The following is a 19,454-nucleotide window of genomic DNA, read 5'->3' as shown; positions in this document are numbered from 1 at the left end:
CAGCTTTTGCATTTGTGAAAAAAGTCCTTTGTACATAGAAGAAGAAACATGTTGCATTTATAGATTTGAAAAAGGTATAAAATAAGTCTATAAAGTTCTGAAACTGTGGTGTGCATGACTCACCATAATTTACCACTATTATCTGGGGTAAACCATAGAAAGAGCTGTGAGGCCTGGATGTGGATAGGGGCTGTGGTTTTGGTGCATTACACATGACAGATAGAGACTGTGTGAATGAATGTGGCCTTTTTGTCTGTTTTCCTGGCGCTACCTTGCTGAAGTGGGGAGCAGTGATGCTGTTTCCGGTGGAGTGGGGTGGTGCCAGAAATGGATGAAGTCAAGAAAGTATGAATATGCATGTGTATATATGTATATGTCTGTGTATGTGTATGGATTTGTATATGACTGGATGGGCTGTTCTTTGTCTGTTTCCTGGTGCTACCTCGCACACATGAGGGGGGAGGGGGATGGTATTCCATGTGTGGCGAGGTGGCGATGGGAATGAATAAAGGCAGACAGTGTGAATTGTGTGCATGGGTATATATGTATTTGTCTGTGTGTGTATATATATGTGTACATGGAGATGTATAGGTATGTATATTTGCGTGTGTGGACGTGTATGTATATACATTGTGTATGGGGGTGGGTTGGGCCATTTCTTTCGTCTTTTTTTTTTTTTTTTTTTTTTTCCCAAAAGAAGGAACAGAGAATTGGGCCAGGTGAGGGTATTCCCTCAAAGGCCCAGTCCTCTGTTCTTAACGCTACCTCGCTAATGCGGGAAATGGCGAATAGTTTGAAAGAAAGAAAAGAAAAGATATATATATATAATACAGGGGAGAAAGAATACTTCCCACGTATTCCCTGTGTGTCGTAGAAGGCGACTAAAAGGGAAGAGAGCGGGGGGCTGGAAATCTTCCCCTCTCATTTTTTTTTTCCCAAAGGAAGGAACAGAGAAGGGGGCCGGGTGAGGATATTCCCTCAGAGGCCCAGTCCTCCGTTCTTAATGTTACCTCGCTGAGGTGGGAAATGGCGAATAGTATGAAAAAAAAAATACATATATATATATATATATATATATACATTCCCTGGGGATAGGGGAGAAAGAATACTTCCCACGTATTCCCTGCGTGTCGTAGAAGGCGACTAAAAGGGGAGGGAGCGGGGGACTGGAAATCCTCCCCTCTCGTTTTTTTTTTTTAATTTTCCAAAACAAGGAACAGAGAATTGGGTCAGGTAAAGGCCCAGTCCTCTGTTCTTAACGCTACCTCGCTGATGCGGGAAATGGCGAATAGTTTGAAAAAAAAAGAGCTTGGGAAGTGAGTCAGTTGATGTTCGCTGATGATACAGCGCTGGTGGCTGATTCATGTGAGAAACTGCAGAAGCTGGTGACTGAGTTTGGTAAAGTGTTTGAAAGAAGAAAGTTAAGAGTAAATGTGAATAAGAGCAAGGTTATTAGGTACAGTAGGGTTGAGGGTCAAGTCAATTGGGAGGTGAGTTTGAATGGAGAAAAACTGGAGGAAGTAAAGTGTTATAGATATCTGGGAGTGGATCTGGCAGCGGATGGAACCATGGAAGCGGAAGTGAATCATAGGGTGGGGGAGGGGGCGAAAATCCTGGGAGCCTTGAAGAATGTGTGGAAGTCGAGAACATTATCTCGGGAAGCAAAAATGGGTATGTTTGAAGGAATAGTGGTTCCAACAATGTTGTACGGTTGCGAGGCGTGGGCTATGTATAGGGTTGTGCGCAGGAGGGTGGATGTGCTGGAAATGAGATGTTTGAGGACAATGTGTGGTGTGAGGTGGTTTGATCGAGTAAGTAATGTAAGGGTGAGAGAGATGTGTGGAAATAAAAAGAGCGTGGTTGAGAGAGCAGAAGAGGGTGTTTTGAAATGGTTTGGTCACCTGGAGAGAATGAGTGAGGAAAGATTGACCAAGAGGATATATGTGTCGGAGGTGGAGGGAACGAGGAGAAGTGGGAGACCAAATTGGAGGTGGAAAAATGGAGTGAAAAAGATTTTGTGTGATCGGGGCCTGAACATGCAGGAGGGTGAAAGGAGGGCAAGGAATAGAGTGAATTGGATCGATGTGGTATACCGGGGTTGACGTGCTGTCAGTGGACTGAATCAAGGCATGTGAAGCATCTGGGGTAAACCATGGAAAGCTGTGTAGGTATGTATATTTGCGTGTGTGGACGTATGTATATACATGTGTATGGGGGGGGTTGGGCCATTTCTTTCATCTGTTTCCTTGCGCTACCTCGCAAACGTGGGAGACAGCGACAAAGTATAATAAAATAAAAAATAATATATATATATATATATATATATATATATATATATATATATATATATATATATATATATGGTGTGGGAGGCAAGTTGTTAGAAGCAGTGAAAAGTTTTTATCGAGGATGTAAGGCATGTGTATGTGTAGGAAGAGAGGAAAGTGATTGGTTCTCAGTGAATGTAGGTTTGCGGCAGGGGTGTGTGATGTCTCCATGGTTGTTCAATTTGTTTATGGATGGGGTTGTTAGGGAGGTGAATGCAAGAGTTTTGGAAAGATGGGCAAGTATGAAGTCTGTTGGGGATGAGAGAGCTTGAGAAGTGAGTCAGTTGTTGTTCGCTGATGATACAGCGCTGGTGGCTGTTCATGTGAGAAACTGCAGAAGCTGGTGACTGAGTTTGGTAAAGTGTGTGAAAGAAGAAAGTTAAGAGTAAGTTTGAATAAGAGCAAGGTTATTAGGTACAGTAGGGTTGAGGGTCAAGTCAATTGGGAGGTAAGTTTGAATGGAGAAAAACTGGAGGAAGTAAAGTGTTTTAGATATCTGGGAGTGGATCTGGCAGCGGATGGAACCATGGAAGCGGAAGTGGATCATAGGGTGGGGGAGGGGTCGAAAATTCTGGGAGCCTTGAAGAATGTGTGGAAGTCGAGAATATTATCTCGGAAAGCAAAAATGGGTATGTTTGAAGGAATAGTGGTTCCAACAATGTTGTATGGTTGCGAGGCGTGGGCTATGGATAGAGTTGTGCGCAGGAGGATGGATGTGCTGGAAATGAGATGTTTGAGGACAATGTGTGGTGTGAGGTGGTTTGATCGAGTAAGTAACGTAAGGGTAAGAGAGATGTGTGGAAATAAAAAGAGCGTGGTTGAGAGAGCAGAAAAGGGTGTTTTGAAATGGTTTGGGCACATGGAGAGAATGAGTGAGGAAAGATTGACCAAGAGGATATATGTGTCGGAGGTGGAGGTAACGAGGAGAAGTGGGAGACCAAATTGGAGGTGGAAAGATGGAGTGAAAAAGATTTTGTGTGATCGGGGCCTGAAAATGCAGGAGGGTGAAAGGAGGGCAAGGAATAGAGTGAATTGGATCGATGTGGTATACCGGAGTTGACGTGCTGTCAGTGGATTGAATCAGGGCATGTGAAGCGTCTGGGGTAAACCATGGAAAGCTGTGTAGGTATGTATATTTGCGTGTGTGGACGTATGTATATACATGTGTATGGGGGTGGGTTGGGCCATTTCTTTCGTCTGTTTCCGTGCACTACCTCGCAAACGCGGGAGACAGCGACAAAGCAAGAAAAAAAAAAAAAATATATATATATATATATATATATATATATATATATATATATATAATTTTGAACTTCTTACTATATTGCTAACTTTAATTTTATCTCCATTCTATCACCTGTTTCATTGTGATAAAAATTATATTTTACTCTAGTGGTGCTTTGCTGAATATAAATAACATTTCTGTATTTTTGCAGCTTTATCAGAGAACTATTGAAAAGCTGCTTTCAGTATGCAGTGGTGCAAAAGAGGAGGTTAGTGAGAATTTAAAAGTCACATCTTTCTAAAACTTGAATGGTATCTTTGATGATATTGGATGTAGTTTCAAAAATTTATCAGAATAAAAAACTTTATTGTGATTTATGGATTTGTTTAGTTTTGTCTGCTTATTCTAACTGCATGTAATATTTTATTCCCATTTATATTATTTCCAGGGATATATTGCTGAATCACTCATAGGGCAAAAAATTGGACCAGCAGTATGTGTGTTAGAAGAAGCAAGGAGACTTAGAAGGACTCAAGGCCAAACCTACATTCTCACTGAACTTCCTTACTAGATGTACTCTGACGAAGATCAAATGATATTTGTTACATGTATCATTGTACTCATCTGATTGTTATTCACAAATCATTTTCAAATACAAATTTGTATACTGTAGATCACTCACTAATGTTTAAGTAAATTGTTCTTTCATGTACGTTATGTTTATTTCACCTACCTTGTCAGTATGAAAACTGAAATCTTCCATATTTTATAATATAATTTTCATGCAAAGGTATACCTAACAGTATCCTGTTTTCCAGCCAAAGTAACCCTTGTGTGGGGTTCCTGCATTAATCAGGAAGCTAAGTCATATTTAGTGGACAGGGCTACATATCAAGAAGTGTAGTGATGTTGTATGCTTGTCTTAGTGGGATAAGCTTAGGTCAACTGAGAAGTAAGTGTCATCAGTGCAGAAGATGCATCCTGGGTATGGGGGATCTTGTTATATAAGTGGAAATGTACATAATGTTAGAGAGATGAGTGATTTTAGATAAGTGTGTCTGGTTGAGTTGGAGTTTCAGAAAGGGGAGCAGCAGTTGTTTAGTGCTTGTTAAGTCAATACAACATGAATTTGTTTTTCCAATACTTTGTTTGTCAGGAAACAAGGGATCTGTGAGTGCAGGTTGCTGAAGTGTGAGGTGGAAGAATTTCATTTCTGCATGGGGATTGTGACTGACTGTGAAATTAATTAGGTGGGAGGGGTCTAGGACCACTGTATCAAATATGGTGCTAAAATTTTGGATGGTGAAGGATTATTTTTGTGTATACTCTGTTTGTGGCTTTTGAGTTGATATTTATGGTACTGAGAATAATTGTCACATATAGGAGATATCTAGAATGGTTGAAGTTTTGTTAATGGAAGTGGTTCATCATTCAGGGTGAAGGTGGCTTTCTGTGGGGTTACAGACATTCTACTTACGGCAAGCCACCGAGTTCACCTGCACAAAGGAGAACTTTCACACTATGTTTTGCAAATAAATATAAGCATGGAATAGTTTGTGGAGCTTGGTTTTGAATGGTAAGCTCTAACTTTGGTACATTATACATGATATCAACAGGGGATGTGTGCATATGAAAGTGGTGTTTCTTTCTTCCAGTTGTTACATTTTTAAGGCAAGAAAAGCAGTTATTCATAAAAAGAGATGAAAAAGAAAACATACATATGAATATACATGGGAAGAGGGCGAGAAGAGTGCTGCCCATGTATCTCCAGTGTATTGTAAAGGTAAGAATAGGAGATTGGAAATTCTCCTCTCAGGTATTACTTTCCAAAAGATGGAATAAGAAAGGAGCCAAGTATTTTTTTATCTATATATTCCTGATACTTCCTTTATCAGGTGGGGAAACAGTGAACATGCATAAAAGAGAAAAGAAATATATGTACAATTGGTTCTCAGTGAATGTAGGTTTGCGGCAGGGGTGTGTGATGTCTCCATGGTTGTTTAATTTGTTTATGGATGGGGTTGTTAGGGAGGTGAATGCAAGAGTTTTGGAAAGAGGGGCAAGTATGAAGTCTGTTGGGGATGAGAGAGCTTGGGAAGTGAGTCAGTTGTTGTTCGCTGATGATACAACGCTGGTGGCTGATTCATGTGAGAAACTGCAGATGCTGGTGACTGAGTTTGGTAAAGTGTGTGAAAGAAGAAAGTTAAGAGTAAATGTGAATAACAGCAAGTTTTATTAGGTACAGTAGGGTTGAGGGTCAAGTCAATTGGGAGGTGAGTTTGAATGGAGAAAAACTGGAGGAAGTGAAGTGTTTTAGATATCTGGGAGTGGATCTGGCAGCGGATGGAACCATGGAAGCGGAAGTGGATCATAGGGTGGGGGAGGGGGTGAAAATTCTGGGAGCCTTGAAGAATGTGTGGAAGTCGAGAACATTATCTCGGAAAGCAAAAATGGGTATGTTTGAAGGAATAGTGGTTCCAACAATGTTGTATGGTTGCGAGGCGTGGGCTATGGATAAAGTTGTGCGCAGGAGGATGGATGTGCTGGAAATGAGATGTTTGAGGACAATGTGTGGTGTGAGGTGATCGAGTAAGTAACGTAAGGGTAAGAGAGATGTGTGGAAATAAAAAGAGCGTGGTCGAGAGAGCAGAAGAGGGTGTTTTGAAATGGTTTGGGCACATGGAGAGAATGAGTGAGGAAAGATTGACCAAGAGGATATATGTGTCGGAGGTGGAGGGAACGAGGAGAAGAGGGAGACCAAATTGGAGGTGGAAAGATGGAGTGAAAAAGATTTTGTGTGATCGGGGCCTGAACATGCAGGAGGGTGAAAGGAGGGCAAGGAATAGAGTGAATTGGAGCGATGTGGTATACCGGGGTTGACGTGCTGTCAGTGGATTGAATCAAGGCATGTGAAGCGTCTGGGGTAAACCATGGAAAGCTGTGTAGGTATGTATATTTGCATGTGTGGACGTATGTATATACATGTGTATGGGGGTGGGTTGGGCCATTTCTTTCGTCTGTTTCCTTGCGCTACCTCGCAAACGCGGGAGACAGCGACAAAGCAAAAAAAAAAAAAAAAAAAAAAAATAAGGAGCCAAGTATTTTTTTATCTATATATTCCTGATACTTCCTTTATCAGGTGGGGAAACAGTGAACATGCATAAAAGAGAAAAGAAATATATGTACAATATATGTCTTATTTTCCCCCGTATGTCAGGTGGTGGCAGGTGGGTGAGGAGAGAGATGGAGATAGAGAGAGCTAAAAACAATCCCTTTCTCGTTTCTACTTTCTGAAAGATGGCACATAAGGAGCCAAGTGAGGAGTACAGACCCTCCTCAAAGGCCTAGACTGCGGTATCTAAATATGTGTGGAACGTAATTAAGATGATGAGAAAGGAGAGATAGGTAGTCTGTTTGGGAAGAGGAACCTGGATGTTCTGGCTCTCAGTGGAACAAAGCTTATATGGAGAGGGGAAGAATAGTTTAGGAATGTACGAGGTATAAAGTCTGGGGTTAGGGTTAGGATAAGAGCAAAGGAAGGGGTGGAATTTATGCTGAAGGAGTCAGAAATCTGTCATTGAGTTCAGGGAAGTGAGTACCAAACAGTTGTTGGTGAAAATTATAGCTGATTACAGTTTATGACTGTCAGTGGTCAGTACCTAGTGGTGAAAGGAGTGAGGAATAGAGGTGAGAGATTTTGAAGGAGATGATGTGTGTCAGCAATTTTAATCTGACAGATCGGGTTAAAGTATTGGGAGATTGGAATGCAGGAGTGGGTGATGTGGTAATTAAACATATAACTGAGAGGTTTACAGCACCCATTCTTAATGAAAATGTTGAACACCTTGTCAAGTTGTGTACTATAAAGGATATGTTAATTGGGAATACCTGATATAAAAAGGAAGAAACACAAAATTATACATGGGTGAATGGGCTTGGTGGTAAGAGGGCATTACTTAATTATGTTCTATCTGATATATGAGCTTAGGAGAGACTTTAGGATGAAGATGTTCTGAGTGAGGTAGCTAGTTGGGTGTTTAATCACTTCTTAGTGTCAGTTTTTATAGGCTATCTGGAAAAAAGGAAATCATGTGGGCTGAAAGAAGGTGGCGAAAGTGTGAGAGCTTGAAAAAAGGCTTTTGTACGGGGATACCATGAGAGATTGACAAAAGATGAAAGAAAGAAAATAAGGGAAGTGGATGAGGAATTGGTGGTACTTAGTGAAGTAGTGCTTACGTGAATGAGGAAAATCTGTGGCATTTGGAATTAGTGATATGGGCGTGTGAGAGAATATACTGAGTGGTGTAATGAGAGTTGATTATGAAAGTGAAAAGAGGTGTATAAGCATTACAAGGAAGGCATGTAAGTGAATGGGTGATGTACAAGAGGAAGTGGCAGAAGGTCAAGAGGAAGGTGCAGGGGATGAGGAAGAGCGTAAATAAGATTTGGACTGAGAAAGTATCAGAAATTTCAGGGAGAATAAGGAAATGTTTTGGAAGGAGATGAATAGTGTGATGAGAACTAAAGAGGAAATGTTAACATTAGTGACAGGAGCAGATGGGGAAGTGGTAAATGGCACAGAAGAGGTGAGGAGGAGATGGACTGAGTATTTTGAAAGACTTTACATGAGGGCAAAGGCAAAGATGAGTATGTTTGACAGTATGGTAAAGCTGACTAAGTATTTTGGAGTCCTGTCCGTAAGGGCAAAGATTGGTGTTTGACAGTATGGTACTGCTGACTGTGTTTTGTGCATGCAAGGTGTGGTCAATAAATAAAAAAGTATGAAAATGGTTGGATGTGTTAGAAGTAAAACATGAGGACAATGTGGTGTGTGGGGGGCTGATCATATAAGGAATGTCAGTGTGGTAGTATGTTATAAATGATGAAGACAGCTGAACAGGCGTGCTGAAATGTTATGGACTTATAGAAAAGATGAGTGAGGAGAATCTGATAGAGAGGATATTTGTTTCTTTCTATAGTTATTTCTCACTTACACTCTTCAAAGCAAACACCTCTTGTTTCTATAGTTATTTCTCACTTACACTCTTCAAAGCAAACACCTCATCATTACATCCTCTATCACTCCAATATGATGCTCTGTGCATTCCACCACCTTCTCTATCACCACTTCCATATAGATTACTAGTGCATTCACCAAACATATACCTCTGTAATTTGAACACTCCTATTTGTCTCCCTTGCCTCTATACAATGTCACTATACAAGTATTCTGCCAATCCTCAGGCATCTGACCAAGATCCAAGCAAATCCAAACAAACTCATCAACAACACAGACACAAAAAATTCAACTGCAATACCATCCACTCCAGTTGCATTACCACATTTTATCTTACATAAAGCAGTCACTACCTCTTCACTCTTCACCAAACCTCTCTCCATGACTCTCACTTCACATACCTCCCTGTCCCAAACACCCAACATCTGCCTCCCTATAGACAATCACATTAAAAAATTTCTTTAGAATCTCCTCTTTATCTTATCTTTGCCCATTACCACTTCCCTATTTGCTCTCTTCATCGGTGTTCCTACTTGCTTCTGCTTTCTCATGCTATTTACCTCTCCCAGAAGTCTGCTGAGAAATACTCACCCCAATTTCATTTGTCATCTTTTCCAGTCCCTGCACCTTCTTCCTGACCTCGTGTCACTTTCTCTTGTACATCTTCCAATCACTTACTCTCCTTCCCTGTAAGTGCTACTCATACACCTTTCTTTTTTCTTTAACTAATGAGTGGATATTGTGAAATTATTTGCCTAAGGTCATTCTGAAGAGGATTAATAGTGGGCAGATTGATAGAATAAGAGCAAAGTGTGGCAGTAAGTGCAGCATGATTGTGAAAGCTAACCAGAGTAAGTTGAAATGGTTGGGAAATATGAAGAGAATGAGTGAAATAAGACATCAGAGAGGATCCACAAGGCAGAAGTTGGGGGGAGTGTGAGAGAAGGGAAGACCGAGAAGGACACGAAAGGATTAAGTGAAAGAGTCTTTGAAATGCCAGGGACTAAACCTTCAGAAGAGTGAGAGGCATGCATGGTAGAGAGCAAACTGGAGCGATGTGGTATATGGGGAGTGAGGTGTTGTTGAGCTGAGCCAGGAATATGAAGCAGTCATTGAAAACCATGGAAATGGTCTGGAGGATTCGGATGAGGATGGTGGGCTCTGGTTTTAATACATCACACATGACCGCAAGAGAACGGATGAGTGCAAATGTTTTCATCAGCACTTGGAACTACCTCGTTAAGGTGGGAGGAAATAACGAATAATTACAGTATAGAAAAAAAAAAAATATCCAGGAGACAAGGGAGAATGAATACTACTCCTGCATCTGCATGTCATGAGTGGTTCTTATGCATGGACTGTAAATCCTCCCCTCATGTATTAACACTTTCTATGAGTGGAAACAAAAGGCAAGTGTAAATTTTTCCTTGAAGTTTCAGTTGTCTGCTCATAATGCTTTCTTGCTAAGATGGGAAAGTCGAGCTGGTACAAGAAACTAAATCAAGCAACCCCAGGACTCCTTTTATGGAACTCTTGCAGCGCTGCGCTACATTGAGTTGAAGGGTAATGATGGACTCCTTTGGTGTAGGGGATTCCCCGATGAGTCTGTTCTCTTTTTCTCCACTGACAGTGATACAAACTTGTTGAAGATGACTTTTCACTCGTGGTGTAACCTTATGCAGGCAAAGTCTGGTTACATCAAATGAGTGTGTGTAGTTACCCATTTGTACTGTAAGGGGAGGGAGTTTTACATTAGCGTATGGAATTTCATAAAAATTAAGTTACAGTCATATAGCGTGGGTGCAAAAAATCCTTTGGGTAAGAGGTCAAAAACTGGAAGGATGTTTGTGGTAAATTTTGAGCCATGAGGCGAGTATGGAGGTGGCATGACACATGTGGTACGTGTCACATGACACAGACACAACATCTGAGATCTGCACAAGATGTCAAAAGCTGCCACATAAAAGTCGTTCAGTTGCACACATGTACATGTACACACGTGAGATTATCCCACATGATGTACGAGCGTACTTCCTGTGAACATCTGTTGGTATGTATACACCACAGACCCCGTGGTCGTCCACCCACCCCGCTATACCCCCGTGGTCGTCCACCTATCCTGCTATACCCCCGTGGTCGTCCACCCACCCCGCTATACTCACGTGGTCCTCCACCTATCCTGCTATACCCCCGTGGTCGTCCACCTATCCCGCTATACCCCCGTGGTCGTCCACCCACCCCGCTATACTCCCGTGGTCCTCCACCTATCCTGCTATACCCCCGTGGTCGTCCACCCACCCCGCTATACTCCCGTGGTCGTCCACCTATCCTGCTATACCCCCGTGGTCGTCCATCTATCCTGCTATACCCCCGTGGTCGTCCACCCACCCCGCTATACTCCCGTGGTCCTCCACCTATCCTGCTATACCCCCGTGGTCGTCCAACCACCCCGCTATACTCCCGTGGCCCTCCACCTATCCTGCTATACCCTCGTGGTCGTCCACCTATCTTGCTATACCCCCGTGGTCGTCCAACCACCCCGCTACAACCCCGTGATCATCAGCCACCCCGCCATACCCCCACGGTCGTCCACCCACCCTGCTATACCCCCGTGGTCGTCCACCCAACCCGCTATACCCCGTGGTCGTCCACCCACCCCGCTATACCCCCGTGGTTGCCCACCCAAATGTCTAAGTACACCCAAGCGACCGCTGTATAGACAGTGTCTAGCGGTGCGTCGCGGACACGTGCAGCGGTGTACAGCTGTACAGTGTACAATCCCGCACGCGCTGCCGGAAACCGTCTAGGGCGGGAGGCAAGGCCCAGCCACCCGACTCTCTGTACTGCACGCCATTTTCTCCCCTTCGTGGTGTATGGGTTAAGGCCTCAGGCATGGCGGCTATGGTGCAGCTGACAGCGGCGAGAGGAGCTGGTCTGTCTGTCGGTTGCGTCTCTGCTCGCCTTATTACGAACCGATATTATTTCTCCCAATCCCCCACAGGGAATCCCACCCCTTATACTGATCCCCTCCCCCCCACAATCTTGAGGTAGGCTCTGAACCCCCAACAACCCCAGAGGAGGTTCCGATCCCCCCACAATATCAATAATGGTCAACCATTTACTCTCGGAAACCCTTCCATCCAATTGCCTCTCTCCTGCGACCAGTTTTATCGTTCACAAGTGGTCAGTATCGCACTCTTCACAGACCATTGGCCAAATCGCGCTGAAATATTGTGACATAATGGCCCCAGTGCATATAAAAGTCCCGCGGCAGGAGGGTGCTATCCCTCGAATACCTCTACGTTCGTTCTGCTTATTGGAGAACGGCAAGAAAATGGACAGCATGGCCTGTGGGCAGAGGGGGCCGTGTGAGGTGCAGGGATTCACATTACAGGTGCGGGGGGCCGTGACGCGCCTGCGTTAACAGTGTATAGTTACCCGAGACTGACGCGTTACCATGATATAACGAGGCGCGGGTGTCACGCATAACGGCCTTCATATGTTTACCGCCATGAAGGAAGAGGCGATCCCGCCTCCTCAACCTATTTCCTCTCTCTCTCTCTTAACCACAATGGAGACTTAAGAAAGGAAGTACTTGAGAACTAAGTAATAATTTCCGGTCGATATTATGTACCTCGAATGAGAAGAAATAAGCATAAGTACATAGGAAAAAAAGGAGAGGCCAAGTTAGGTTTCCCGCCAAGAGGATTTCCAAGGCGACACAAGACGCGCCCATGAATACTGAACCCTAAAATCATACTGGACAGCCGGACATATGTTGATGTGTGTGTGTGTGTACACGTCTGCCGGCCACAACATCGATACTTTATGAGGGATTTTCTATCTGGGCGTTTATGGCGCCGCTATAAATCTATGTTCTTGCGCGGACCGTTCTATCTCTCCGCCGTCAGCTGTGGTATTTATCGTACGTCAGTCACCAGGTGGCGGCGGCCCCCCCCCCCCCCCATCCTGCATGCCCCGCCCCTCTAACGTGACGTCATGATCCGAAAACTTTTGAAAATTTCTGTTTTCAAATCATTGCCATTACGAAGCTCTGGTAAATGAGTATCTGCCTCTAATTTCCTTCAAAAATAAGAAAGATGCCAAAGAAAAAGTTGAAAAGATTTCATGGTATCAGCAAAACATCCATTGGAGATATGGATTTTTGAGTAAAATATCTTTAAAGGCAAAGCAGGTATGTATGGTACCTATATATACACACATATAAAACCAGACGTTAAATTCATGTAATCTATGTAAATATTCAGCAAATATTTCCTTGGAAAAACTAAAGAGCAAGATCACAAAATTCTTAATGAAAATTCTTATAAAAAAATATAGGAAATGTCATGTCTATGGAGATGTTAAACCCACCTTTTCAACACAAGAGTCAACAGATACAATCCACAATATACAAGTCTACGGAGTTGTAACCCGCCATTTTATCTTATTTTCTATCAATTTCACAACCCACACTTCAAACAAAATGTCTACTGGACCTGTCAGCCATGTTTTTTTTTTTTTTTTACGAAAAATACAATCCTAAGGATGTACCAACCAGAATGCTTAAGTCTACGTACGTACCAACACACATTTCACTTAAATGTGAACATTACGATTTTAGGGAAAATGTTTATGGTAGGCTGCCTTCCTAAAGATTTTAGGTAATGTTTATAGTAGGCTGCCTTCCTAAAGACTTTAGGGAATGTTTAGTGTAGGCTGCCTTCCTAAAGATTTTAGGGAGTGTTTAATATAGGCTGCCTTCCTAAAGACTTTAGGGAATGTTTATTGTAGGCTGCCTTCCTAAAGATTTTAGGGAGTGTTTAATATAGGCTGCCTTCCTTAAGATTTTAGGGAATGTTTATGGGGTTACCTTCATCTAAGATTTAAGGGAATGTTTATGGTTTGCTACCTTTATTTAAGATTTTAGGGAATGTATCTGGTCTGATGTCTTCCTTAAAATTTTAGGGTATGTTTATGGAAGACTGCCCTCTTTTAAAAGTATTGGGAATGTTTATGTTTAGGTATACCTGTAGAAAACTATGAACCTGTATACCAGTAGAAACCCGTGAACCTGTACACCTGTAGAAACCCGTGTACCTGTATAACTGTAGAAAACTGTGAACCTATATACCTGTAGAAAACTGTGAATATGTATACCTGTAGAAAACCATGTACCAATATACCTGTAGAAAACTGTGAACTTGTATACCTGTAGAAACCAGTGTACCTGTATACCTGTAGAAAACTGTGAACCTGTATAACTAGAAAACTGAATCTGTATACCTGTAGAAACCAGTGTACCTGTAAACTGTGAACCAGTATACCTACAGAAAATTGGAAACCTACATACCCGTAGAAAACTGTGAACCTGTATACCTGTAGAAAACTGTGAACCTGTACACCTGCATGAAAACTGGAAACCTATGTACCTGTAGAAAACTGTGAACCTGTATACCTGTAGAAAACTGTGAACCTGTACACCTGCATGAAAACTGGAAACCTATGTACCTGCAGAGAGCCACCGAGACCGAGACACTGTATCTGTAGAGGACCACCAAAACATGGCCACTGTCCCTGTATATCAAAAACCCATCCAAGCTCTAGATACACTACCTTTAGAAAACAAAAAAATATACTGAAACCGTACCTGTATAATGCTCCCCAGATCTTCCTTTACCTGTAAGTAGAAGAAAAAACATCTTAACTGTCTTGTTAACCTTTAAATACGACAATTTTCGACCTTTGGGTGTGATGCCATAACCTCTGACCTGACCTTCATAGGGTTAGGTCAAAGGTCAAACTATATAACTCAAAGGTCTCCACGTCGTGTTGGCTTGGGGGGGGGGGTTAGTAAAGCATTTACAGCAGGTGTGTTGTCGATGTATATCAACTGACTGTTATATTTCTCTCTTGTGTCTCCCCTGATGATGTGATTATTACACGAAAGTGTACTTGGCAACTTATTGTGTTTAATTTTCCCCGTGGACTCATAGGAACATATATATATATATATATATATATATATATATATATTTTTTTTTTTTTTTTATACTTTGTCGCTGTCTCCCACGTTTGCGAGGTAGCGCAAGGAAACAGACGAAAGAAATGGCCCAACCCCCCCCCATACACATGTACATACACACGTCCACACACGCAAATATACATACCTACACAGCTTTCCATGGTTTACCCCAGACGCTTCACATGCCTTGATTCAATCCACTGACAGCACGTCAACCCCTGTATACCACATCGCTCCAATTCACTCTATTCCTTGCCCTCCTTTCACCCTCCTGCATGTTCAGGCCCCGATCACACAAAATCCTTTTCACTCCATCTTTCCACCTCCAATTTGGTCTCCCTCTTCTCCTCGTTCCCTCCACCTCCGACACATATATCCTCTTGGTCAATCTTTCCTCACTCATTCTCTCCATGTGCCCAAACCACTTCAAAACACCCTCTTCTGCTCTCTCAACCACGCTCTTTTTATTTCCACACATCTCTCTTACCCTTACGTTACTTACTCGATCAAACCACCTCACACCACACATTGTCCTCAAACATCTCATTTCCAGCACATCCATCCTCCTACGCACAACTCTATCCATAGCCCACGCCTCGCAACCATACAACATTGTTGGAACTACTATTCCTTCAAACATACCCATTTTTGCTTTCCGGGATAATGTTCTCGACTTCCACACATTTTTCAAGGCTCCCAAAATTTTCGCCCCCTCCCCCACCCTATGATCCACTTCCGCTTCCATGGTTCCATCCGCTGACAGATCCACTCCCAGATATCTAAAACACTTCACTTCCTCCAGCCTCTCACCATTCAAACTCACCTCCCAATTGACTTGACCCTCAACCCTACTGTACCTAATAACCTTGCTCTTATTGACATTTACTCTTAACTTTCTTCTTCCACACACTTTACCAAACTCCGTCACCAGCTTCTGCAGTTTCTCACATGAATCCGCCACCAGCGCTGTATCATCAGCGAACAACAACTGACTCACTTCCCAAGCTCTCTCATCCCCAACAGACTTCATACTTGCCCCTCTTTCCAAAACTCTTGCATTTACCTCCCTAACAACCCCATCCATAAACAAATTAAACAACCATGGAGACATCACACACCCCTGCCGCAAACCTACATTCACTGAGAACCAATCACTTTCCTCTCTTCCTACACGTACACATGCCTTACATCCTCGATAAAAACTTTTCACTGCTTCTAACAACTTTCCTCCCACACCATATATTCTTAATAGGGGAGAAAGAATACTACCCACGTATTCCCTGCGTGTCGTAGAAGGCGACTTAAAAGGGGAGGGAGCGGGGAGGCTGGAAATCCTTTCCTCCCGTTTTAATTTTTCCAAAAGAAGGAACAGAACAGGGAGCCAGGTGAGGATATTTCCTCTAAGGCTCAGTCCTCTGTTCTTAACGCTACCTCGCTGACGTGGGAAATGGCGTGTGTGAATATATATCAGAAAAAAAACGTAAAGACAAATACGGGAATTCCACAGCTTCGCTTTTCGCGGCGCCTGCAAGGAGGCATTACAACGGTCAACACTCGTGTGTCCTGGCCTCCTCACACAATCCAGTGGAAGCAGCAGCAGGAGGAGGAAGAGGGTATATCCAGGGTTACGTCGGCTGGCACACTCGCAGAAAGGTTTATGGGAGCAGCAATGGCCGGCCACCGCCGAAAAAAAAGAGAAAATATATGTATATATATATATATATATATATATATATATATATATATATATATATATATATATATATATATTTATTTATTTATTCATTTTGCTTTGTCGCTGTCTCCCGCGTTAGCGAGGTAGCGCAAGGAAACAGACGAAAGAATGGCCCAACCCACCCACATACACATGTATATACATACACGTCCACACACGCATATATACATACCTATACATCTCAATGTATACATATATATACACACAGACATATATATATATATATATATATATATATATATATATATATATATATATATATATACACATGTACATAATTCATACTGTCTGCCTTTATTCATTCCCATCGCCACCTCGCCACACATGGAATAACAACCCCCTCCGCCCTCATGTGTGCGAGGTAGTGCTAGGAAAAGACAACAAAGGCCCCATTCGTAAAACAGAGAGAGAGAGAGAGAGAGAGAGAGAGAGAGAGAGAGAGAGAGAGAGAGAGAGAGAGAGAGAGAGAGAGAGAGAGAGAGAGAGAGAGAAACAGAACAGAACAGATGAAGGTCGAGAATGCATTTCTGCAGTGTTGAATTCGAATACGTTCCGTTGTTGATCCCTGGTTTCTGACAGTCTGCTGTCGCAGCCTTCGTCTGATGGGGGACCGAATTTCTCGTATTTGACCGTCATATCTGAGGAATTAAGTCGTTATACTGCAAAAAAAAGGGGGTTTTCATCTGTCGTAACTGAAGGCTTCATTCGTTATACTCAAGTGGTCTAGTTGCTTTAATGAAATAGATTTAATTCCTTATACTCAAGTGGTCTAGTTGCTTTAATGAAATAGATTTAATTCCTTATACTCAAGTGGTCTAGTTGCTTTAATGAAATAGATTTAATTCCTTATACTCAAGTGGTCTAGTTGCTTTAATGAAATAGATTTAATTCCTTATACTCAAGTGGTCTAGTTGCTTTAATGAAACAGATTCAATTCCTTATACTCAAGTGGTCTAGTTGCTTTAATGAAATAGATTCAATTCCTTATACTCAAGTGGTCTAGTTGCTTTAATGAAATAGATTCAATTCCTTATACTCAAGTGGTCTAGTTGCTTCAATGAAAAGATTCAATTCCTTATACTCAAGTGGTCTAGTTGCTTTAATAAAATAGATTCAATTCCTTATACTCAAAGGGGTTTAAGCTGCCACAATCGACGGATCAATTCGTTATACGCAAAGGATTACGGAACCTATGATAAAATGCTGTCCTTATGATCTATCAACGTAAAAACAAATGAGGCTAGAAAGACATGATTAGTGAGAGAATGCAGTGTTTCTTTATACGCATTCTCTCCATACATACTCTCCCCGTAGACATCTGCATACATACTCTCCCCATACACATCTGCATACATATTCTCCCCATACACATGTCTGCATACATGCTCTATCCATACACAAGTCTGCATACATACTCTCCCCATACACATGTCTGTATACATATTCTCCCCATACACGTCTGCATACATACTCTCCCCATACACATGTCTGCATACATACTCTCCCCATACACGTGTCTGTATACATACTCTCCCCATACACATGTCTGCATACATACTCTCCCCATACACATGTCTGTATACATACTCTCCCCATACACGTCTGCATACATACTCTCCCCATACACATGTCTGTATACATACTCTCCCCATACACACTCTAACCGTAGACACTCTCTCCACACACACACACACACACACACACACACACACTACCTATACACATTCTCTCCACACACACTCTCCCCATATACATCTATAAAAATTTCTCTACCAAGAGCGTAGGAAGGTGCAGCAGTAACCATGAACATTTTTCTATCAACACTGGATGATGGAAAATGGATGCCTGGGCAAAATAAAAAAAAAAAAATTTTGAAGTTTTTAAATTTTTTTTTGGTGAAAGCTTGACCTCTGAAAGGGTTATTAACTCAGGTCACAGACCTGTCCTGCGCATCATGTGGGGCAAGACGCATCTCGCTGCTGAATTTCATGAACCCTGCCTGAAATGTAACCCCCCCTCTCCCCCCCCCACACACACCCCTTCTATCCTCAAAAATCAAAGACAAATTAAATGGCGTTTTATTGGTGTGTGTGTGTATAAACTTTGACTGCAAAAAGGGTAGCTAAAATTGATCAAAAGAAATTTTCTTTTTTTTTTTTTGCACACGTAAAACGCGAGAGATTTAAAAAAAAATTAAAAATGTGCCAAAATTTCATGAATCCTGGCTGACCTCTGGCTCATTAACGTTCAAACTAAGACGAAAGGACTCCAGTGACCTTTGACCTATGGCTAATTAATGTCCTAGAAACACAGGAGCGACCTTTGACCTCTGCAAGACGATTGCAAAACGCCCCCGATCACAAATTGATAACGACCGATAGGAATGGCAGGCCAAACTGGCTGGGCCATTCTTTCGTCTGTTTCCTTGCGCTACCTCGCTAACGCGGGAGACAGCGACAAAGTATAATAAATATATATATATATATATATATATATATATATATATATATATATATATATATATATATATATATATATATATATATAGGAATAGCAGCCCAAACTGTCTTTTTGATTTGACCTTTGAGCCCAAATCATCTTTTTAATTTGACCTTTGAGCCTAAATCATCTTTTTAATTTGACCTTTGAGCCCAAATCATCTTTTTAATTTGACCTTTGAGCCCAAATCGTCTTTTTCATTTGACCTTTGAGCCCAAATCGTCTTTTTCATTTGACCTTTGAGCCCAAATCGTCTTTTTCATTTGACCTTTGAGCCCAAATCGTCTTTTTCATTTGACCTTTGAGCCCAAATCGTCTTTTTCATTTGACCTTTGACCCTCTACAATCCACTAAATGACGAAGAGAAGATAATGAAAGAAAAATGTCCCTACGCGCACTGAACGAAGGCTACCGGGTATCAAGGCGTTGGGCAAAAGAAAACGACGTCGCCCGCCATAAAGAAGGGAGACTCAACCAAATCGCACTCCATAATTTTTTTTTTTTTTCTTTTCTCTTGAGCTTCGGGCGGTGTTTACGTCGCTTCCATCAGCAGGTCTGCCCTACCCACCCTGAGAAGCGTACGATCGTCAGTTTCTCTCCCTCTCCCTCTCTCTCCCTTTCTCTCT

The 19,454-nt window shown here is 42.1% G+C and overlaps 2 protein-coding genes across 2 annotated transcripts in view; one reads left to right on the top strand and one right to left on the bottom strand.

The window, feature by feature from the left end:
* The window catches only part of LOC139751464 (uncharacterized), a 34,744-nt gene extending 30,480 nt beyond the window's left edge, over positions 1–4,264 (top strand). Inside the window, exons 14-15 of the mRNA XM_071666893.1 lie at positions 3,764–3,820; positions 4,001–4,264. Of these exons, the coding sequence (XP_071522994.1) occupies positions 3,764–3,820; positions 4,001–4,123 (180 nt within the window). The 3' untranslated portion in view covers positions 4,124–4,264. The remainder of the gene's footprint in view (positions 1–3,763; positions 3,821–4,000) is intronic.
* LOC139751466 (uncharacterized) overlaps positions 1–19,454 on the bottom strand; it is a 690,594-nt gene that overhangs the window by 51,688 nt on the left and 619,452 nt on the right. Inside the window, exon 3 of the mRNA XM_071666897.1 lies at positions 14,220–14,249. Coding sequence (XP_071522998.1) covers positions 14,220–14,249 — 30 coding nt within the window. The remainder of the gene's footprint in view (positions 1–14,219; positions 14,250–19,454) is intronic.

This window comes from Panulirus ornatus, chromosome 11 (assembly GCF_036320965.1).
Source record: "Panulirus ornatus isolate Po-2019 chromosome 11, ASM3632096v1, whole genome shotgun sequence".
NCBI lineage: Eukaryota > Metazoa > Arthropoda > Malacostraca > Decapoda > Palinuridae > Panulirus > Panulirus ornatus.
The sequence above is the reverse complement of the archived record's forward strand: the minus strand, read 5'-3'. Positions and strand labels throughout refer to the sequence as shown.